Source organism: Cervus canadensis, chromosome 7 (genome assembly GCF_019320065.1).
Source record: "Cervus canadensis isolate Bull #8, Minnesota chromosome 7, ASM1932006v1, whole genome shotgun sequence".
Taxonomy (NCBI): domain Eukaryota; kingdom Metazoa; phylum Chordata; class Mammalia; order Artiodactyla; family Cervidae; genus Cervus; species Cervus canadensis.
The window spans coordinates 42,025,077-42,050,208 of NC_057392.1; the positions used below are offsets into that span (position 1 = coordinate 42,025,077).

Consider the following 25,132-nt stretch of genomic DNA (forward strand, 5'->3'; position numbering starts at 1 on the left):
TACGTCAAAAAAGAAATCAGGGCTAACTCTTGTGGGGGAGGATGTGAAGAAAGACTGGAGAATATTCTAGCTGATGAAAAGTGCTTTCAAATCCTTTCTCAATCCCCAAAACTGCCGTTCTAAAAGCACTCTCTAACATTGTGATTTTGATATCCATTTTCAGCACACCTTGACTTCCAGAGTATGGAACAGAAAGAGAATTTAGTGTTTTTTTCCTAGTTTTAAAAGGAGAAGCTGAAACTGTGTATTATATTATTATTATACTTTAATATGGAGCAAAATCAGGAGTGTGGAGTCTTACAGCAAAGCTAGAGGGAGAATATGTGTGAAAAGGTGTTGTTGAATAAGGCAGCAAATTACAATTTTTGCAAAACAGGTTTATATATTAATAAAGAACTGGGGCAAAGGGAATTATACAAGCAAAAACAATGGGTAAAAAAAGTAACGATGAACAGTTATGCATATACACACACACCGCCCCCAAAAATTTTAGATTATGAAATTCAAGAATCCTAGTCCATAATTCATGTAAATGTGTTGCTGTGGAACTTATTTTTACTTCTCTCCATAAATGCATTGTTAACACAAAGAATAATATTCTTAGTTTATGGACTATAGTTAAGGGACATTTTAGGAGTTGACTTTTCCTTCAAAAATAAAAATAAAAACTGAAGAGGGTGTAAATCCCTCTTACTGCCCTTGTGCAGGTCTTAGATTTCACCCTGCCTTTTTCCAAACAGAAAACAGTAAGAGGGTGCAGACAGCTGTAACCTAAAGAGTGAAGGATTTAGTGAGCTGTCAATTTCTTGCAGAATTCTTCTTTACTGGTATTGCTGTTCTCTATGTATTATTAATCTATTTATATTTAACTCCAGCTATTAGTTTGCCTCTTCCAGCCACTGAGCCATTTGCAAAAGAGAAGAGAGAGAGACAAGGGTTGCTATTATTAGGCATCCTTGTGTGTGTGATGAAGGTGGAGACAATTAAATAATACCATTTTGCTTCTTTGAAAATGACAGAGATTGTTTGGGGTGGACAACTCAGGGCTGGTTAACATAACCTTTCCCCTCAGAAGGCAAAACAACGGAGATACATTTCTGAAGTACTTAATTAAGCCTTCAGCAATGAGTGTGGGAAAATTACAGACCCATAAAAATCCTCCAGTTCTAGGCAAGAGTAAATTTTCTCTGCAGCATTCTGTCACTGCTCATTTACTGCATCATTTTGACATCTCATATTTCCACAAGGTTTTTATATAATCTATAAACAGGGACAGAAAGGTGAAGAATAGAGAGAATGAGGACAAAGTCTGGACCTCCCACGCTGTTACTTCCTTTCAGTTTTCCATTAAAGGGTGAGGCTGAAGGGTGGCATTTTAAGATGATTTCATTAAAAGGTTGAGACATTAATAAACGACACAGCAAGAAGAAAGCTGTGAAAAACTGCCACCGCTTGCTCACTCTTCCAAAGGATGAGTGTAATTCAGTCATAATGTAAGCTCTTTAATGTTCCTCCCCCAAACCTTTTTCGATCAGGAAAGCCTGGAATCTGCAGGCAAGAAAGAGAATCATGTTAGGACTCAAAACAGGCAGAGTTCAAATGCTAATAGCTTTTAAACTGTTTTCCTTATTTTTTGTTTCTGTATATTATTAGGCTGTTGTTCTTAACTCTCTTTTTGAGGTTTTACTCAGAAAATCACAGCAGATTAAATAATAAAAATAAATTCTACTAAAATGAAAAACATTTGCCAAGCAATTGGTGATAGTGTCATCTAAATCAGACAGGATGAAGGTGAAACTCACAATACTCACCTGCTGGACTTTCATATGAATTATTTGCATTGTGATAGACTATGGATATGTACCTTTGCAGTCTCAAGCAAATTATTTCCTATTATTTTATAATGTAACTTTATCTCTGGATTCTTCTTGTTTCTAAGACCCTTATTTTCCCTTGATCTGAGTTTTTCTTCTGTATTTAAGAAGACAGAAGAAAGTCAGTTGGTTGGGCCTGCAAAGTACTCCCCCGTCACCCTAACTTCTTGAAAAAAAAAACTAAAAAATGAATTTGGAAGTTAATTTCAGATCAATCAAACCTTTCCACAAATTCAAGAAATCATTTTATCAAAAAAGATAGATACAGACCTGATTACCATCTCTTAAAAAGTATCTCTTCTCTATGACCTGTTAGAAACAAAGATATCAAGGGCTTAGCATGTATACCTTGAAAAAGCAGTAAGCACGCTGACCACCGATGGCACTAAAAGGAGTACACCCAAGTCAAGAGTCTACAGACGTCTACTACACCGAGTTAAGTCTGGTGCTAGGGGGGTCAGGATTGTGGAAGTATCTTTATAAAAGTCTGTCTCTAGTTCCAGAAAGCATTAACGTTAGGTCAAAAAATAAATGAACAAACAAAAACGACTAAATAACGAGAGAAAATGACATGAGATCTCATGCAATTCCCAGTGTAAATCTGGAAATTTGGCTGCAAATTTGGTTCAAAACTCTCTAGCAGTCAGCCCCAAAAGACACCAGACAGAATCCATAAGATAATTCAATCTGCTGTATGGCAGAAACCAACACAACAGTCTAAAGCAATATCCTCCAATTAAAAAACAAATTAAAAAAAAAAGCAAAGCATTTTTGCTACTACAATAGCACAACTATTCTTTAAAGAGGTCTCTGTCTGTATAACGTAGTCAACTGCCATATCCCTCCAGTAACCACAGTTGTAAAGTCTGTAGGTCCTTAATGGAGACAGATGACACAATATCAAAATCGGTCAATTAACTTCTTATGGACTTAATCTGCACCCATAATTCATTACTTTCAGAACTGTTTGTATTTGGTCAATGGGAGAAATAAGGCAAAATCCATCACTATTACTGAAAAGAAGCCTTCAAAACATACGCCTTTATATAATGAATTTAAGAGTACCACATGTCTACATGATTAACACTTGAGAAACTGCAATGTCACCAGAGACAGTATTATTTTCTTTACACAGAGCTGTTGTGATTAAGAAAAGGTCAGCAGATTAGAATACAGATTATTTGGAGATTAAGAGATTAGAGTCTAGAATTATGAAGCTAGGAATTTCTTCTGAATAAAGCAGAGTGTCTTCTTCCAGGCCTGTACCAGCTTGCTTCCACTGGCCTGACAGCCATCTCACCTGGATTCTTTTTATCTTCAAGACTATGGCTCAGTTACTTTTAGCCACAAGAGACTCAGGGTAAGGCTGCATTCACTGGCCTCAAAGGCAGAAAAGCTGGTTAGTGATTAGTATACATCTAAAATACCTGACCCTACAAAAACTATGACAGAACTGATTCTCTTTCTCCTCTCCAGGGTAGGACAGGAAAATTCTATTACTCTAGAGTGGAGAGGAATTACTACTAGTGAAGGGAGTGTGGAAAAGGATTAGATACCCTCTTGGAAAAGAAATCCTGTAAATTCTGGAAGATAAGATGCAGAGAAAACTGGGTTAAATTTAGCTGCCAGGTTCCTTGCTTTCAGCCAACCACCGCAATCTGGAGGTCTGGCCAACCTCTTAATCCACCTACCTTTTGTTGTGATTTAGGAAACCAAAAGAGAAGTTACTTTTCCCTTTTGCTCACAATTCCCTGCCCTCAACTTGTGTTATTATTCTCCTATCAAACCTTGCTCTCTTCTTAAAACCAACTAAGTTCCCTCCAATGTCTTTCTTTTAAGCAAAGCTTTGCCTGACAACTTGAATCACACTGGCCTATAATCCATTGTTTTTCTGGGATATAACTTATCACATTTTATTTTTTTAATTTTAAAATTAATAAATGATTTAAGCAACTTCCCTGGAGGCTCAGAGGTTAAGACTCTGTGCTTCCACTGCAGGGGCCACGGGTTCGATCCCTGGTGGGGGAAGTAAGATCCCACATACCATGAGGTATGGCCAGAAAGTAGAAAAAAAATTTTTTTAAGTAAAAAATAAAATTAACAAATTATTTAAATTTAAGACAATATATTATGGGATCTTTCCATGTCAGACACAGATCTATGAATATAAGATGTTCCTAGGGGACACAGATGGTATATGCTGGTCACTCAATTGTGTCTGACTCTTGATTCCATGGACTCTAGCCCACCAGGCTCCTTTGTCCACAGAATTCTCTAGGCAAGAATACTGGAGTGGGTAGCCATTCCCTTCTCCAGGGGATCTTCCCAACCCAGGGATTGGGCCTGGGTCTCCTGCATTGGCAGGTGGATTCTTTACTGTCTGAGTCACCATGGTGATCATGGATCTAAACCAAATAGGAACTCATATGTTTTAACTGTGAAAACAATGTGGAAAGAAAATTTGGTTCCTTGCAGTGCTTCCTACCATTTTTTTTCAGTCATGGCACATTTAGAGAATACTAATATGTGTGTGTGACATGGGGTAAATGGTAGAGCCAGCCCAGGGGCCTTGGCTGCTCTGAGAACTGAAGGGATCACCATCTCAGTACACCTGTACCTTTTCTGCCACACACCAGTTGGGAGTTTATGCAATGAAGCAAAAATTTCCCAGTGGTCTAATTTTAAACAGGGATGAGCTGTGGGGCCTATCTTATGTTGACCTACTAGACAAAAGAGCCAAATATTTAGATCTCTAAATAGCTAAAAGAAAAAAGACTCATAAGACAGAGCTATGAGGAGGGAATTTTTTTCTTGGGAAATTTACTTATAAAGGAAATATAATACAGAAATTAATCTTTTTTCAATAATAATACAGAAATACATCCTATTTCACTTTACTGCACAATGTCAACATTGGGTGAACAGTTTAACTTGATCAATATTATATACAATGCAGAGACATGGCCTTGTGAAGGAAAGACAAACAGTGCTCTAATTTACCAGTATGCTGAATCATTCTACATTTTCATTCCAGTTCAGGACAACAAGATGATGCTGGTAAGAGTCAATAACTGGAATGCAAAGGTTTCTGATAGGGAAAATTAGGGAATCAAGAAGATGACATAGCCTTAAAAGTAATAGTAACATTTATGTGGGAGAATAATAGTAGCTGGGTGAGCAAAATAACTCAGGACTTTAAGTAGAATCTCCTCAGTTTAGTGCATTTTATGGGGGCTTCGGGGTAGTGAATGAGTACAAAAAGAGCTAGAAAATATGGAAACATAAATTGTTTTAAGGAGGGAATTAGGTATCTTAAAAAAAACAACTATTTGAATCTGGTAGGTTTCATCCTTTGCTTAGAGAACACTGGGGATAGAATAAACACATCAGCAGGAAATTGAGCAATTATACAAACAGATAAGAGAGCTCAAAACAAGTATTATTCAAGCTGTGAAGTTCAGGATGAAGGAATAAAAAGACAAAGCATTCTGCAAAGAATTTAAACTCTCATGGTACATAAATTAAGTTTAAAAATAACTTAATTGAAGCCATTACCTTATCAAAAAACCTACTGAGCTTGACAGCATTGGAAGAACCTGCAGCTAAGTACCGTGGATTTGTGCAATCCTAGGAGATAAAACATAAGATCCACAATTAAACGCTGGGAAACATAAGCTTTTTGTTAGTCATTACTGTTCCTCTTGCACATTTCTATAATAAAACATTAGGCATCATACTCTCATAAAACATTCAAGTAATTTTTCAAATTATGATACACAGAGCAAAAAGGAAAGTGCTAAAGGAAGACAAGGCCACTTACTCTTTGTTATTTAGGCAATTTTAGAGGACACTGAACCAATGTATTCATCATCAAATAACTTCATAAAGGAAGACAAGATTGGTAATGTCTTACTAACAACAAAACTAAGATACTACTTACGTGACTTACCTGTATTTACCTTGAAAAGCAGAAACAGAGCTATCAAAAATAAATAACACTTCACTATTTAATACTAGTTATTTACCAGTACTCATCTAACTTAAGTACTCTGAAGTTCTTGGGAAGAGTAGGAAGCATGAAAATAAGGAGTAAAGGAGTAACAGGAGAAGAAAACAGAGCAGTTGCCGGGGCGCCTCACTCACTGAATGCAGGCGCCACATCCGTGGTGGGCCGTAGAGATAACAGTAAACAAGAGATATACTGTGATAGTAATAAACAACAGATAATAAGTTTATTTTAAAATACCGTTATTATTTTTAATAGTAATTAAATAAGAAACAACAGATATTACTAGAATAAAGAAGAGAAAATGGGGCTCTGAAAAGACAAAATAATCTGAAATAGTATAATGATAGTACATTCCAATGATTAGTAAAGACCTTAAGTGGTTTACTATCCTTTTCCTGGAAATCCAATGTTGAATTGCCTTCGCTTGTCAATACTGACTTGCCACCTCAAGAGACTGATTACTGCGATTTTTATCTCAAATGCCACTTAAAACCCAACCATGGGGATATGATACAGGCTTCTTTGCCAGGACAGTATTTAATTTTTCAGTTATAAATCATCTGTGTTCCTTGGGACCTAATTATTGTTGGATTTATTCTGACTGTAATTTATTTGTAATTTATTCTGATAAATACCCACATGATTCCTTTCCAATATATTTTATAACAATCATCTATTTTACCAATATACAACATTTCAAGGCTCACGTTTTAAATTTTGGTTAGAAGCTAAAATACATTTTCCAAAACCTCAAAAGAAAAAAAGAGACTACAATAACTTTTCAAAGATTGTAGAGTAAAAGAAAAATCAGAGGTCTCAGAAGCCAGCAGGCTCTGAACCTGAGTATCTATCCCAGTATCTCTAGATTGTGTGACATTGGTTAGGTTACAAAACCTTTAAAGTTAAGCTTACTAATTTGTGAAATGGGGATGGCAATACTCATCTCATAGGATTTTTGTGAAAATTAAAGGAGATAATGCATGTCTAGGACTTCCCTGGTGGCTCAGATGGTAAAGCGTCTGCCTACAATGCAGGAGACCCAGGTTCCATCCCTGGGTAGGGAAGATCCCCTGGAGAAGGAAATGGCAACCCACCCCAGTATTCTTGCCTGGAAAATCCCATGGACAGAGGAGTGTGGTAGGCTACAGTCCATGGGGTCGCAAAGAGTCAGACACGACTGAGCGACTTCACTTTCTTAATGCATCTCCGGCACATAGCAGGTACTGAAATACTAGTTTCCTTCTTTCTTCATTCCAAGAAAATGCCATCAGATGGAATTTTTAGACACAAAAGCACTTAACATAATAAAAGATAATTCCATATACGGATTAAATAGACTGAAATATTGTGTAATCCACTGTATTTGAAATAATGTTTGAACATTTATATAGTAGCTGGGGCATATAAAAGACAAACCTTAAGTAGATATGTTTTACAAAAGGGATATTGGTTACACAATCGTCAGACTGTTAAAAGACTTCAGACGATTCCACATACAGCTAAAGTACGAAATAAAAAAATTAAATCAAACATCAAACAAAAAACAAAACCTCTCCAAAACTTACTTCAACAATTTCAAGTTGACCAGGCTAGAGAAATCCTATAATTTTAGGATGAGAATTTTTGATCTCAAAGAACTATAAACTATCTGCTACTGATCATGACTAAGGGCAAAGCCTGAAAACTAATAGCTCTAAATGCTTGCCTAAGCTTGAGAAAGAAATCTTAACTAGGGAAGATGCTTCAGAATGATCACTTTGAAGTAAACACATAACAGAGAAAAATTTGTGCTAGACATGATAAGCCTGGTGGTGATTTAGTTGCTAAGTTGTGTCCAACTCTTGCGACCATGGACTGTATCCTGCAAGGCTCCTCTGTCCATGGGATTCTCCAGGCAAGAATACTGGAGTGGGTTGCCATTTCCTTCTCCAGGGGATCTTCCCAGCCCAGGAATCAAATCTGGGTCTCCTGCATTGCAGGCAGATTCTTTTCCGACTGAGCTATGAGGGAAGCCCACAACAAGCCTACCAGGATTTAAAACAATAAGTAATCGCCTCCCTGTTTATAATTTAAACAATTTGCCTTCCCCCACCCCAAACACAAGATAGCTTTGATTCTATCTCTGAGGTATACAATTATGTTAATTCTTACTGTTTAGTAATGTTAAGTAAATTCATATAGGAACCAAAGATGTTAGCATTAATACTGTTTAAATCAGTTTTTATTTGAGACTTTATATTTACTTGCTGAGTCTTTTTGACTGCTATCTCTTTTTGAAAAGTTTATCTAACTTTCCTCCTCATTTTTTTCTTCTCTGCATCCTCAAGACCCTCTTGTTGTTTCTTCTGTGTTCTAGACAGTGTACGCTGATTGAAGGCTTTAAGTATGTTGTATGTGAACACTGTGGAGACCACGTGTGCCAAAGTACCACTATTTGAGTACCTTTACATCTTGATAACAATTAAAGATGGCCCTGCCTTTGCAAGTAAAACAGGAAAAGCATATAGCTAGGTGATTGTCATAGAAACTCACAGCTACTGAAACAGATACATTCTAAAATACATTAAAAGTAATTGCTGGAACAAATTAGGCCTATTGAATGGCAAATTTCCCTTTGGAAACAATGTTCAAAAAAGTAACCTCAGCACTTCTTCAAGAAAGATATTATATATTCTATGTAATAGGAATTCTTTGGACTATGATGGTCCAGTCCTGACTACCTGGGACATAATGCGGACAGCTGAGGAAAAAAAAGCACCTCCACTGTAAAGCAGATTGTTAAAAAAAAACAAACAAACAGTGGAATGTCAGGCAGAAGCTAACTCAGTTATGGGGGTAGAGGTGGGGTTGAACCTAGCAGCGTTCACCAATGTTGAATCACAGAAAAAGGGCATCAGAATCACCTGAGTCATTTGTTAAAATTACAGAGTCCTGGTCCTTCTGTCACACCTTATGAATAAAAAGCTCCGGTTGTAGGGCACTTATTCAAAAATTTTCACAAATACTGTTGGTAATATGCATATGCAGTCAGGTTTGGGTACTTGGTGATCTAGATGATTTCTAACAATTCTTTCAGATCCAAGATTCTAAATGTTAGTTGAAGGATAATTAAATGGAAAATAGGTTTAATTGCAGAGCACAGGCTCTGGAGTTAGAGCACCTGGTTCCACCTGTGTAACCTTGGCTTAGTTACCCCTCTCTGCTTCTAGTCTTCATTTTTATTTTTTAAAATTAATTAATTAATTTATTTTACTTTACAACATGTATTGGTTTTGCCATACATTGACTTGAATCCGCCATGAGAGTACATGTGCTCCCCATCCTGAACCCCCCTCCCACCTCCCTCCCCATCCCATCCCTCCGGGTCATCCCAGTGCACCGGCCCTGAGCACCCTGTATCATGCATCAAACCTGGACTGGTGATTTGTTTCACATATGATCGTTTACATGTTTCAATGCCATTCTCCCATATCATCCTGCCCTCGCCCTCTCCCACAGAGTCCAAAAGACTGTTTTACACATCTGTGTCTCTTTTGCTGTCTCACATATAGGGTTATCGTTACCTTCTTTCTTCATTTTTAAAATGGAGATACTTATAGTACCTATCTTCTAGGGTTGATGTGACAATGATGCATGTGAGACAATGTACATAAAGTACTAAAACAGTGTGCCTGGCACCAATAAGTGCTTAATTAACGCTAGCCTTTAGTTGTATTAAACCAGCATCACCATGGCTGAAATACCAGTACACTGATATATTGCAGAAATCCTACTTGTAAACAATGACATATAAACCATGACTGAAACTGCTGGCCAGGATCATTCCCTCAGCAACACTAACTGGCTTATATGAGAACTTTCCTAGCCTTTTTAAAGTCTAGTTTTAATTGACCTAAATATCTCAAGAAGGGACTCAATTCATGGTATAAATATATATAAGTATATATGAACGAATGCTTATGAAGCACTCCTAGTTTACAGTTTGTAACTTTCTCATTTGTATGTTTGTTTTCCCTTTAAGGTAAACTCTCTAGTTTAAGAAGCTAAGAGGCTTTTCTAAAGCAAGAATAAACAACGCACAGTATCAGTGACCACTCTTTGTCATCTTAATTATTTTGATTTTGGTGTGATTTTTGAAGATCTTTTCAAGAAAAAGCCGTGATTTACATTACAACAAAGTCTGAACATTGCAACAGATCAGCACACAAGGAGGCTGTGCCCATCTCATAATCTGTATGGCTCCAGTCTTCACTACTGTTTGGACTAAAACCCAAATGCCTGATTCAAATATAAAGCTTCTTCTGTGAATATGTAATTTGTGAAGTCTTTGGTTTTGCCTTTTCCTGATAATAAAGCATTCATTAGTGAAAATACACACCAAGTTGATCTCTTCTGCATTGAAATCCTCAGCCAGGAAAGCAGTCCTAGTTAAAACTTCATGACGCTTGTTTTCATGAATCTGATCCAGTTTAGTCCCTATTACCAACAATGGGATTTGGTTATCAGCAAACTGTTCCCGGTCATAATCCCTGTGATAAATAATAATGAAGAGGTGAATAGAATTTACCTTTTCTGATGTAGATGTGTAATATTTAAATGTAACTAGCTTATACTATTTTACATATACTTCACTAACTCTTGCTCACCCTTCACCTGTAAACCTACTTTTCTCCCAATTTCTTACACATGCCTGTTCATTTTTCAGTCAGTCTTCATCATCTTTCAAGTTCCAACTATTAATTCAGCTACTCAAAATTTGTCCCTGGGTCTTATGGACTACTTGAATAAATTGAGAGCCCACTAGATATATGAAAGTAGGCTGACTGACTTCTCCTAAAACTCTGTCTTCTAAGGCTAACAGCTCAGAAATTTTTCTGAGATATAGAGAGTGGATTCAAACCTCAGTGGACAGAAAACCCAGGAACCTAGCACGCAGTCAAGACTTTGGCAGAGGGGAATGCCAAGCTTCTGGGTACCTTCTGGAGTACACATAAGCTTTACATCCACCATACTTATTTCTGCATGTGAATAGCAAAGAAAAATAGATCATTTCAGGAAAATAAGAAATAGGAATGCTGAAGGCCGGAATAAATCAACCATAGCTGATGCTACTGCCTGGGGAAAGATGGATTCAACAAATGGAAAGGGAAAGAAACAGGAAACAGTTTAAATGTAAAATTAGTAAAAGGAAAGAATTAAGCAACAAATAGTTGTCTGCCCTGACATGAGAGCCACGGAGACAAAGAACAGGCAGTAAGAATCACTTGGGGTTGGTGGCCCTGGGTCACTCTATTACTGAAAGGAACATACAGCCCAATGTTATTCAGTTAATATAAATTCTACTCACGTATGAGAAATAAAAACAGATTTTGATTTCTGACATAGTATAAGCTCAGTTTATAACAGTCAGCAAAATCTGGTTGCAACACCTTATGTCAATAAATCAATAGTGCATAACCCAACCAATATAAACCAGGTGAGCACAGCTTTTTCCTTCTTTTGGCATTACTTTTCTTTCTCTTTAAATAATCTAAATCTTGTGTATATGTGTGTATAAAATTACCAAATCTCTTTGCCCTTCACAATAATCTTACAGAGCCTCAATTACTGTTCAGCCTTGGAGCTCAATTGTTTTGAACTATTTTACCTCCCATTTCATAAAAATGTTATCATTCTAATTACTGCATCAAACCAATAACAGTTTGAGTTCAAGGCTTTTGTTTCTTCTTACCAACATCAACGCTGACTTAGGAGACATGGTCCAAAACTGAAAATTGCTTTATTAGAGAATAAAGTTCTTAAAAAAAAAAAGTATATGTTTATTTATTTGGTTGTACCAAGTTTTAGTTGCAGTGTGCGAATTCTTAGTTGAGGCATGTAGGATCTAGTTCCCTGACCAGAGATTGAACCTTGGGTTCCCTGCATTGGGAGTGTGGAGTCTTAGCTACTAGACTGCCAGGGAAGTCCCGAGAATAAAGCTTTGAAAGTGTCCTCCTTTAGGACCTCCCCGCCCCATACTCTAACTTTGGCTTACATACAAATATTTGTATGTATTTTAACAAACATCATCTTTGACACATATATTTTTTTGTCACTTGCAGTCTTTCATAATCTTTTGCAAGTTAACATACATATATTTACTGTATATATGTAACATAACATATATGTTATATGAAATATATATATAAATATATACACACACAATCTGTTCTCTCATTTCTTTTTTTAGCTTTCCTTTTCGCTCATTTTCTTTCATTAAATCTTATATTCAATTTGAAATTTGGTATTGAAATCCTTTTTTTCTTTTCAAATCATTAGGTAAAAAACAAATTAGGAATTTTATCATGAATGGATAAGCCTGATAATAACATCAAAAGAGACAGATAACCAGGTTTTCATATTATACGTACAATACCACTTTGGCAAAAACAAAAAAACCTTGCATCTTTCAGACTACTGTATTTATCTACCATTCTGGAGAAGATAAGAATTCAGAAAAACAAATAATTTGGAACGTGACACTCAGATACACAAGTCATCCTCAACTAAACCCTCACAACATTATAACTAATTCAAAGTGAATCACAGATCTAGAAGGAAACCAAAAACTATAAAACTTCTAAAAGAAACACAGATTAGGCAAACAGTTGTTATACATGATTCTCAAAACACAATACATAAAGGAAAAAAAGAGAAACTAGACTTCACCAAAATGAAAAATTATTGTTTTGTGAGAGATACTGCTAAGAGAATGAAAAGACAAACTACAGACCGGGAGAAAATATTTGTCAGTCAAACATCTTACAAAATGATTATTTTGGAAGGTACATTCTTGTGACTGCTATAGCATTTCAAACCAATTGTGAAGCAATTTGGGCTTACCCATTTGTTACCAAGACTCCAGTTGGCACCAAATCCCTATTTAGAGCTTCCAATGACCAACGGTACAAGTTTTGGGATGACTTCTTATTTGTTAAGTCATGCACTAAAATAATACCTAAAATAATCAGAAAATAATGTCAATATTTTAACATTTCCTCTTCATTTCACAAGTGACAAGCATTAGATTGCTTAATGAATGCATTCTGGTATGACTAACAAACTCAGACATGATTATTTAAAAATTTCCTCTGTAAGTTCTTGCAAATAATTATTCAAAAATAATTAACTAAAGTTTTTTCTTTGTCAGTTATATAACTTTAAGAAAAATTCTACAAGAGCTGACAAAAATTTCATTAAGCTCTTAGAATGTCTTTTTTTTCCTTCATTAAACACTTAATGAGTGCCTACTCTGCCTGGTCCTAATTAAAGAACTACTTCATCAATAAAAAGAATCAAAATTACTATAAGTATAGAAGAAATTATATTCATTCAAAAAGATTATTTTTCTACACTATGCATCTGTCATAGACACCATACATACACCTATTATTTACACTCATTAAAATATTTAATAATAAAAATTTATTTAAGTGGTATTGATTTAATTTAATACAAACTGCTATTCTTTAGCTGACAAGATGTTTTCTTGAAGGTTACGTGGACCTAATCAACTTAAAAGTCTAATCATTTAGTTCTCTGAATTAATGCCTAGCTATGTAAGCTTGCTCAATCTGTAAGAGATTTAGTTAAAACATAGCAAAAGAAATATGCCACAAGGAGACAGGAAAAGATAGTTAAGAAGTATGAACAGTAGAAAATAGATGGACTTTCTAGAGACTGAGAAAAACTGTAAAATATGAGGTTGAGAAGTACAATTAAATAGAATCAGCTAAGATCCTAGACAGAAAGGCAAAGCAGGTAATTATGATACAATATATACAATAGAGGAAATGTTTTAATGCCTAGTGAAATTTAGAGTCAAGAGACTATATGTTTTTAAACAAACCCCAACTCTTTCCTATATTACCCAGATTCTACTGTGAAGAGAGAATGTGAAACTGATGATTCTTCCATCTTCAAGATGTAAGATATGTAAATATGAAAAAAGAAGGGCATGAGAGTTAGAATTATTTGGCTCCTCTAGGTTTTACAGACACTGTACAACTAAGGTGCTTGCACAAGTTATAGTTGACTAGTTCCAGGTGGCTCAAGTTAAATCTGGATCTCTCCTGGCATCTGGAACAAACAGAGATCTGACACTGGCCCCTCGGTCCAACTGCATTCACTCCACCTTCCTCAATGAGGGGCTCTAATACGCATTAAGGAAACAAGGACAGACTTAAAAAGGAATCAAGAGCTACTATTAAAAATTATAGCTAAAAAAAAAAAAAAAAAAAAAATTATAGCTAATATTTATTCAGTATTTATGTACTACATATTTTGCTTTCCATGTGTCATCTAATTTGATTTTCAGAACAGTTCTATGAAATAAGAATTATTATCTTTATTTTACACATGTGGAAATAGGCTCAGAGAGGCTGGTAAGTGGGGCAGCCGGGATTTGAAATCAAGTAATCTGACAGTAAAAGACTGGAGGAAAGCAGAATAAAGTCACTTCGGGGCAAAGGAATGGCAGATACTTTCTCCTCTCCTTATTTCCTAGGTATAAATACCAACATATGAGTGGGTTTGGCTGGGAGAGTGAAAAAATTACCAAGACCTAAATGAGTTATTAGAAGTTTTGAGGATCTATATTTATGGCTTTTGAGTTTTTAAGGGCACTGAGCACCCTTTTCCTTATGTCCCTTCTTTCATTTGGGCTGAGAGTCCATGCTTTGTAGATTATGAGCTAGAAAGGACACAGTGAGGCCCAAAGGAAAGAAGTCAGGGTGACAGCTGATCAGAATATGTGCTAAATCTTTAAAAACAGAAAGCGAGAGACACTTTACAAGTCTCCTTTAGGGATTATCAGCCTCAATCATCAAGTGGGAAGAGGTAGGATATTGAGAGAAGAAAGTTATTGCTAAGAACAGACTGTGTATTTGAATGGAATGATCCTTATGCTCTGTTTCTTAGAAAACTAAGGATGGTAGATTGAGTAAAGAACCTTGTATGCTTCTAACAAGAGAAATCTTCCAGAGGTAGGCTCAAAGAACTCAGAAACTGATTTCTCTCTCTCTTTTTTTTAAATTAAAGTATCATTGATTTACAATACTGTGTTAGTTTCAAATGTACAGCAAAGTGATTCAGATATATTTATACATATATATATGAGATTCTTTTCCATTATAGGGTTATTACAAGATGTTGAATATAGTTTTCTGTGCTATACAGTAGGACCTTATTATTTATCTATTTTATACGTAGTATTTGTATCTGCTAATCCCAAACTCCTAATTTATTCCTCCCCACCTTTCTCTTTGGTAATCATAATTTCGTTTTCTGTGTCTGTGATTTCCCTATTAAGACTGTTCCTAACAGGGATTATTTTTTAAGAAGCAGGAATGTATCTCAGTTTTACCTGTAAAACTAATACAGCGTACATGAAATTACTTCAATAATATTCAAGGAAGATACAAATCACTAATGGATAGTAGGTATAAAAAAGATAACCAAATAAATATGGATTTAGATGGATTTCTTCAGTACTTACTAAGTTTACAACTCAGAATTCCATGAAGTTTCTAGGGGTTGAATAGTCCTTAACTTTATTATTTATTTATAATTTTTATCCTAATTCTTTCTCAAAAAGATCAAACAGCAAAAGTGTCATTTATCCAAACTTCTCTTTGCCAAATCAGATTGATGCCAATGTTGACAAGTCGTTTGACCAATATAATAAACCAGGCCTCATTTCTTTCTCTCCTGCTCTTTAACATTAGTCACCTAACACTATACCAGTCTTATATGTTTTTTCACTTATATATTCTATTAACACATGCTATTATCATGTACTTTATCATGTATTATGATATCATATATCAATGTCACCATCTTAAACTATTTTGTTTCATTTATGAATATTTTGTTTCTTCAGTTACATTGTGACACTTTCAGATAGAATTCTGAGTTAAATGTGACACAGGTCTGATACAACTGACACAACTCATCCTGTATTCTATAGTATGTATCCAGTGACAAGAGCCTTCTCTACTTTTTGTAGCATCTACAAAAACCTTATGATATGGGAGCTAAGATATTGAAAGAGGAATATAAGTAATGAAGATGGTACTGAATAATTACAATGCTTACCTATTATTGAACGAGGTCTAAGTATAGTATAAATGAAGCCCAATTAATAACTAAGCATCTATCAGAAAGGAAGGGTAAGATGCTAAATCTGTTGGTACACCAATCAAAGAGAAGCTGAAATTATACATCACAGTAAAAAAAAAAAAGGTAAAAACTGAATTTAAAAAAGATTAAAAAAAAAAACCAACCACAGGTAAATCACAGGTGCCTATAGTTTAGTTCCTTGACACAGAGTAGGCACTCTATGAACTGCAATCATGTCCCATTACATACACATTCTATCTGGAAGTCTGCTCCAGGTATTTGTACACAACTGGATGAAATTTCTGCACCCCTGAAAACATCCTTAGGTAGCTTTTATAATTACATAGGCCTCTAACGAGCAGACAAAAGAAATCTCAGTATCTCTGTGACATCTGACTTAGACCATGAGACTCCTAATGGTATATACTCAGTTGACTAAAGCAAAAGCAAGCACTCCCAGGGGACAGTGTTTTGAAAGTTCCATGTTTTATGTTGAGTACCTAAAATACAATTTTATGTCTCAATATTTAGATTATGACAATAATGTAAACAGAAGTACCTAGACAAAGCAAATATCTAATGTTCTGAAATACATAGTCAGAATCTAGAAAACACAAACTGGAATGCGTTGTGCAGATTTAAGAGCTGTGAATATACTATATCTTTCTTAAACTGAGTCCGGCATTCCACATCAGATGATCTGAGACCACTAAAATATGGTAAAAATAAAAAAAGCTTTACCATTTACAGAGTTGTAGAACACTGCTCTTGTGCTTTTCACACTGCTGGCACTGCCCACAGAGCCTCCAACATCCCACAGTTCTATATAGTAGGTCTTCTCCTCTGGAGTTCCTTCTTTGTAGTCATGAACCTAACAAATCAATCCATCAGAATAATTATTATAGCCACTAAGAAAACTGGTAAGCCTCCTCATTCCAGCTTAAAGCACTGGACCTTTCCATATCAGCAGCTTGCCCTCTGACTCTGATTACCACCTCCCGTCTTTTCAGCTTCTTCTCTCTACTACTCCAACTCTAATAATAATCTCCGACCCCAAAGGTTCCTGTAGTTCATTGTTCCTAACATCTTCCAAAGTTCTCCCTTCCACTTCCAAATCTTCACTTCCTTCCTAACAAAGCAAAAGTTCCATGATTTGTCATTTTTGTCACTCCACCCCACCCCCCAACATAGTATTCACCAAACAACATTTCAATCTTGATTATATCCACCTTTTCCTGTATTCCATGTCTGCAATTGAACATAATGTTCAGAAAAATATAAATTCAAGCTAACTGGATTCACTTTAAATTCCAGTCTACCTTTGAAGCTGTCCTTTAGTCAGTTCCATAGTCGGTTTCTACTTTTCCACTCCTAGATAACTATTTCACGCTTACTCCTCTTTTTCCAATTTCCAATAACTCCTATCCTCAAGCACAGCTTATAAGCTTGCTTCCCCAAAAAGAAGCAATCAGAAAAGAATGTCTACAACTTGCTCTTCCCTTATCTATCTACTCTCTGCATCTGTACCCATATAATCTGCTTTCCTTGCAGCTCTTATAGATAACTGTCTGTGTTCCTAAGGCCAAATCCCCTTCTTAAGCATGAAATCCTATTTCTTCTTTCTTATCAAAGAGGTAGTTCTATCAATTCTCTTTTTCATCATCACATTTTCCCTCTCTGTTTGATAATTCCCATCATCAAACAAACATGCCATAATTTTTCCCATCTTAAAACTTGACCTCATGTCTTCCCTGAGCTACCATACCACTTCTCTATTACTTTTTATAACAAAAGCCCTCCAAAGAGTTGTCTCTTCTCAACAGTCTCTAGTTCGTTTCTTTACATTCTGTTTTGAATTTATTCCTGTCATAACTTTTGTCCCAATCACCCCACTGAAATGTTCCTTATCAAGGTCACTAATAGACTCCATATTGCTAAATCCAATGATCAGTGAACAGTTTTCATCTTACTCTACTATCTGATAAAACTAATCATTCCTCTTTCAGTACTTTTTCACTTAACTTATAGGATATTATACTGTTCTGCTTTTCTTCCCACCTCACTGCCTAATCCTTTTCTGTCTCCATTTGGGTTGTCCTCATCTCTCTAACCTCTAATTGTTAGAGTGTTCCAAGGTTTAGTTCTTGAGTCTCTATCAACATCTGCTTTTTTGACAGTATCATCTAACCTTATGATTTAAAATGTCATAAATATGTCGATGAGCTTCCTGGTGGCTCAAATGGTAAAGAATTCATCTGCAATTTACATCCATGCTGGATCAGTCCATTCCACCTCAGACTTATCACTCCATTCACCAGATTACAATTAGGATGTCCAAAAGGCACCTCAAATTATAAATATTTAAAAATTATATCCCAATCTTCCTCCCAAACCCATTCTTCTCCCATTTTCTCTGCTTCAGTAAGAGGCAATTCTAGCCTTCTAGTTACTTGAAGGACCAAAAACTTAAGATTGAATTCTTAACTTAAAACTTAACTCCTCTCACACTACATATCTGATTTGTCAGCAAATCCTGTTGCTTTTGTCTTAAAAATATACTCAAGACCCATTCATTTCTCACCATCACTACTATTAACACCCTCAAAACCTCTATCTCTTTGCCTGAATTAATGTAATCATCTAACTGCTTTCCCCACTAGAGCCTCAGTGACTCACTTTCCCACCACTCTTCATTTGTTCTGCATATAGTAGCTAGAGTGATCATTTCAAAATGCAACTTAGATCATATCCCCCTTCAATTCAAAACTCTCCAATGACTTTTACTCAGAGTAAACTCTAAAATCTCTCTCTTATTTATGGTCTAGACTTTATAAGCACTTATTGCTTGTACCATATTATTACTCAGAAATGAAATCTGATATATGGCAACTTTATCTATTAGAATATAGACAAGAACCAGATTATAACACGGTGGTTCAGGGGTGTACATCGGAATCTTTTAAGAATTTGTCTTTTTTAGAAATATACATGCCAACAAAGGCAAAAAAATAAACAAGTGGGACTGCATCAAATAAAAGAGCTTCTATACAGCAAAGGAAACAAGCAACAAAGTGAAAAAGCATCCTATGGAATGGGATAAAATATTTGCAAATCATATATCTGATAAAGGGTTAATACCCAAAATATATAAAGAAATCATACAATTCAACAGCAAAAACACCCCCAAACAACCCAATTTTAAAAATGGGCAGAGTTTTTCAAAGAAGACAAATGGTCAACGAATACCTGAAAAGTTGCTCAATATCACTAATCAGAAGGGAAATGCAAATTAAAGGTATGAGACAGCACCTCCTATCTCTTAATATGGCTGTTACCAAAAAGACAAAGAGATAACGCGTGTAGGCAAGGATGTGGAGAAAAGGGAACCCTTCTGCACTGTTGATGGCAATATAAACTGGTTCAGCCACTATGGAAACAGAATTAACGTTCCTCAGAAAGTTAAAAATAGAACTACCATATAACCTAGCAATTCCACTTCTGGGTATATATCCAAAGGAAATGAAAACAGGATGCTGAAGAGATTATCTGCACTCTCATGTTATACTGCACAACAGTCAAGACATGACAACAATTCAAGTGTCTGTTAATGGACGATGAATGGAGAAGATAGGATATAAAACTGTGGGAAGGGAATATTCTTCCATTATTCAACCATGAGAAAAAAGGAAATCCTGCCATTTGCAACAACATGGTTGGATCTCGAGGGAATTATGCTAAGTGAAATAAGCCAGACTGAGAAAAAAAAAAATACTGCATGCTATCACTTATATGTGGAATTTGAATAAAAGGCTAGACTTATAGAAACAGAAAACAGAAAAGTGTTTGCCAGGAGTTGCAGAGGTGGGGGAAATAGGGAGAATTTGGTAAAAAGGTGCAAATTTTCAGCTCTAAAGTAATAAGGTCTGAGGATATACAATGTGGTTGAGTGTAGTTGGGAACACTCTATTGTACAACTGAAATATGCTAAGAGAGCAAAATGTAAATGTTCTCACCAAATAAATAATAAACATGTGACGTGATGGATGTGCTAATTAACTGGATGGGAGGAATCCTTTCACAATGTATAAGAATATAGTATATCATCACAATAAACACTTTAAATATCTTATAATTTTGTTAATTATATCTAAACAAAGCTGAAAAAAAGTCCTTAAGAAAAAAAAGAAATATACATGCCAGACTTACTGAATCAGTTACTTTTGGGTCCAGTCTTTGGCATGCATAATTTGAAAATTCTCCAAATGATTTTGCTATAACCCCCAAGAATTAAGAATCACTGATTTTATAGAAAGTCGGAACTATTTTGGTATCAGGAGGCCTAGACCATACTCCTTGACTGTTACTGATAATCCCTGATATCTTTGAGTCTCAGTTTCCTTGCTTATAAAATTAAAATGAATACATTATATTATGTGTATCAAATGGCTCTGAAATAAAAAGTAAGACAGCTTGGTAGAATGAACGGGGAGATTGGGACTGACATATATACACTACTGATCCTATGTTTAACACAGATGATGAGAATCTACTGTACAGCAAGGGGAACTCTACTCCGTGTTCTGTGGTGACCCAGATGGGAAGGAAATCCAAAAAGAGATACATGTATACATACAGCTGATTAACCCTGCTGTAGAGTAGAAATTGGGCTTCTCTGGTAGCTCAGCTGGTAAAGAATTCACCTGCAATGCAGGAGACTCCAGTTCGATTCCTGGGTTGGGAAGATTCCCTGGAAAAGGGATAGGCTACACACTCCAGTATTCTTGGGCTTCCCTGGAGGCTCAGATGGAAGACCTGAGTTCGATCCCTGGGTCAGAAAGATCACTTGGAGGAGAGCAGGCAACTCACGTCAGTATTCTTGTCTGGAGAATCCCACATATAGATTCCTGGCGTGCTGCAGTCCACGGGGTCGCAAAGAGTGGAAGACAACTGAGCAACTAAGAGGAGCACACCACAGGGCAGAAACTAACAACATTCTAAGGCAGCCATACTCCAATAAAAATCAATTCTAAAAAGAGAGCTGAGTAGTTAAAATATATATCATAAAATACATGTACTATATTTCACAGAATGCTTCATACTTTTTATTCATATTCTTTTTTTAGATCCAAATCGCTTTGTCCAAGGAAAATTTTAAATAAATAAGATATTCTACAGATAGTCACAATGACATTAAGAGAAGACAATGATTAGAATGGCAACAAGGAGGATAGGAAACACAAATGACAATAGCAAAATCACAGTAGTTGTGGACCATTGTGGATAACAGAAAGTAATTCTGTAGAATGTGATAAAAGTTATCACTATTTTGCAATTATATCGCATAAATAACAGATAATAAATGATCATGTTAAATCATCAATAAAAAGATCAAACTACATGAATTCTGTTTTGAAAGCAAGAAAATGTTTAATACATTTTATCAAGATTTCTAAGCATAACCACTGAAATGAACAATATGAGATATTATAAGGCATTAGTTATCTGGTATCAAAAAGCTCAATCACTTTGATGAAGTTCTCTTGATTCTGCCACCTTCCCTGGCTTCAAAACCAACCAGGTCTGGCTAGGTACTCCTCCTATTTACTCCCATAACATGCTGCACAGTTCTATCATTTCATTAACCACACTGTCATTTATCTGCCAGTATCTCGTCTATTAGGTTCCTGAGCTTAAGAGCAGGAACTATATTATTCAACCTTGTAAGCCTAGAACATAGCATGATACCTAGCACATATTAGATACTTGGATATGCTTGGTTAAATCAAGGAAAAGATTCAGGATGTCTCATCCTCTAAGGTTTTATTATATTCTGTTTACTATTTTACTGAATTCCAGTGCTTCTCAAGTACAGTTCTGAGAACAAACTAAATTAGAACCAATAGGAAGGCTTATTAAAAAAAATAATTCTTGGACAACTCCCGATGCCTCCGGGGTGGGGCTCAAAAATCTGAATTTTGAAAGATAGCTCCCTAGGTGATTCTGGTACATAATTAAGTTGGACAACCATTTAAGTACATCACTTTTGTCTCTAATGGTATTTCAAATGTCTAATGTTGCCTCCCCTAAATGACTGTAACTCCTTCCATAACAGCCACCATGTAACAGGTAGCATGCCCTCCTAGCCTTGCAATGTAACAAGTCTGTTAGGCAGTTCCCTTCTGGCAATACATACTCCCAAACTGGACTGACCTACTCATCTGTACTCTTCACCACAAAATACTTTCCTTAATTAAAACTTTTCATGTTTCCTTCCAGAGTTAGAAGAGAAGATGCCCTTCTTCCTTTCCAAACTGCTGAATTAAACTAAGTTTAACTTACTTCAAATGTAACGAGTCCTAAGAACTTTAAATCACAGCTTGCAGCTATGACATTGTATCTTTTATATGGGTGAGTGATCTCCAAGGGAAAGCGTGACATTATAACAAGTATTGCTCTTGACACAGTAAGTGGTACCTTGCTGCTATTCTAAGAGTTCAACATGATGGAGGGTAGTGCCAAATTCTAAGAAATGTGTTTTATATTTAAATCAGGTCATCAGGGATCCAATACTTAGTCATGACAGACTTTACAGCTACAGAAGGAACGGTTTTTCTCAACAGGCAGCAACAGTATGTGTTGATCATCAAATGGGAAAAGGAACCATACTGTAACTTTGGTACTTCTCACTTACTCACCTCTTTACTTTTTATTGGAAACCAAATCAAGATCAAGTATAACAGGTTTTGTCTCATTTGAAGAGTTTATTCATTGTTTGTAATTTTTAAAAAGAAGAAAGAAATTTAGTAAAGAAAATGATACACACCAGGGAAGAGCAGTGTATGTTTTAAATGTTCTTTAATAAGTTTGGTTTGATATGTGTGCCTGTAAACTATTATTAAAGACAGGCAGGAAGGTAGGAGTCTTAGGAGACAGTTGGGAGAAAAGACAGAAGGATAGATAAAAGTCAACAATGTGAGTGTATCAGGGGAGCAGGAATTGAATTTACCTCATTCTTCACAGTGTCTGATACCCAGGAGGTATGCAATATATATATTGAATGAACAAATGAATGAATGAATAATATCATGAAGGTTTCTGCTAACTGTTTTGCCTTCAGCCAAGTTCATTTCCTCTATTAAAAAAAACAAAACCTTCACTTTCCCCTTCTATTCTGTACTCACTTGCTCCTTTACTTAACTTCTAAACTTTGTGAAAGATTGATTTAAACCTCTGTCTATATTTTCTTTCTGCCTACTCACATAATAATGTTTCTATTAACATTCCGTTGCATTTTAAAAGGTCAGCACTAACTGTCATTACCAAATGCAGTTCTCAGTCATCATCTCTATACTATTTCACACTAAAAAGCAATCCCTCCTTCATGAGTCTCGGCTCTTTTTTGCTCTTGTGGTTTTCCATCACCTTAGCTATCCCCCCTCTCTTCCTTTCTCTGAACCCGCTTTTCACCATCAACTCAGTATATATACCTCAAGGCTCTCCCTCAGCTCTTCTCTTTCTATATTTTCCTTTCTGAAAACCTCCTCAGCTCTCATGGTTCAAGATTATCCCCACAGAGAGGATTCCGTCTCAGAATTCTCTCTTGAGCTTCAGCAAGTCAAATGCTTCCTCGGCAGCTGCAGGTGGATAGCTCATAGATCCCTCCATTCATCAGGTCCAGAGTAGAATTTCCATTTCCTTCTCTTTCACCTGTGATATATATCTCCCTCCTTAAGGAACAGTGCAGCTGTCTGTTGCCCAGGCTACCCATTCAATAATTAACACTAAGTATAATTTTCTGTTCCTCACAAGCACTTCACTTTTTCTCATTAACTGCTGTAACACTTATATTCTATATAAGAGCTATTCCACAGAACTTTCTGTGATGATGGAAATGTCAAATATAATAATTACCGGCAATATGTGAGTTCTGAGCACTTGAAATGTGGTTAGTTCAACTAGACAACTAAATTTTTAATTTTAGTTCATTCAAATTTAAATCTTCACATGAATCTACTCATTACTATATTTAACAACACCAGAATACCTTAATACCATTCTGGAACAAAAGGTAGTACAGAGTAGTGATCAAAAGCACAGGCTCTTGAACCAGACTGTCTGCGTTGGATTTCCATTTCCATTACTTTCTGGCACTGTGATCATGAACAAAGCAGTTGCCGCAGCTACTTCATGTGTCAGATAGAGAAGCTAACAGTATCTACCTTGACAGGCTGTGAGCATTAAGGGTCATGGATTAGTATACTAAATAGGTGCCTAGTCAAAGTAAGCACTAAAAAAAATGTTAGCAATCATTCAATAATACTATTATTTTAAAGATCATTTATATAAACCCTTGGCCCACCTACTAGTTCCCACCTCATATTCTTGGTGTTAAGATGACTGCCTCTAAAAAATTTTTTTCTCCCTACTGCTTGCATATTGTTATGCTGCCCAAGAGGAATTCAATAAATATTGATTGTATGCAATGTGTAAATTAGAGTTAAAAATCCCATTAAACTAGAAATGACAAATCAATTTCCTTATTTATAGTTTGTGAAAATATTAAATTCTGTAAGTCTTATTTTCATAATTAAGCACAACCATGCATTATATTGGTCCCATTAGACTTCAGGCAGCAAAATAAGAACACAGTAATGAATGAAGAATACCACAAAATAAAACTTTTCTCCTTTTTGCCTTCAATTCAGTTATGAACATCTCTGCAGCGCATACTAAATCCAAAAAGTTAATAGTTACTGAGTACATACTTTCGATTCCTGGATTGGGAAGATCCCCTGGAGAAGGGAATGGCTACCTACTCCAGTATTCTGGCCTGGAGAATTCCATGGACTGTATAATCCGTGGGTTCACAAAGAGTCAGATACGACTGAGCGACTTGCACTTTCACTCACATACTTCAACATCATTAGCTTCATTCAGCACTTGAAATTAAACAATTATATTATCACCTTTACCATCTCTATTTTTAGCTGGCTCTTAATAGATGTGAAATGAGCTAAATGGGGCAACTGTTTTTAAGAGTTCTGAAGAGTGTATATTTATCGATCTTTACTGATTCTGGACATCCTCATCA

The 25,132-nt window shown here is 35.8% G+C and overlaps 1 protein-coding gene and 1 non-coding gene across 2 annotated transcripts in view; one reads left to right on the forward strand and one right to left on the reverse strand.

The window, feature by feature from the left end:
- Positions 1-247: 247 nt before the first annotated feature.
- RABL3 (RAB, member of RAS oncogene family like 3) overlaps positions 248-25,132 on the reverse strand; it is a 37,877-nt gene continuing 12,992 nt past the window's right edge. The window contains exons 3-8 of the mRNA XM_043473076.1: positions 16,783-16,912; positions 12,766-12,880; positions 10,262-10,412; positions 5,430-5,501; positions 2,145-2,183; positions 248-1,548 (exon numbers count right to left, since the gene is read on the reverse strand). Of these exons, the coding sequence (XP_043329011.1) occupies positions 1,483-1,548; positions 2,145-2,183; positions 5,430-5,501; positions 10,262-10,412; positions 12,766-12,880; positions 16,783-16,912 (573 nt within the window). The 3' untranslated portion in view covers positions 248-1,482. The remainder of the gene's footprint in view (positions 1,549-2,144; positions 2,184-5,429; positions 5,502-10,261; positions 10,413-12,765; positions 12,881-16,782; positions 16,913-25,132) is intronic.
- On the forward strand, positions 6,876-6,947 carry TRNAC-ACA. The gene has a single exon. It is a non-coding gene; the product is annotated as a tRNA-Cys (tRNA).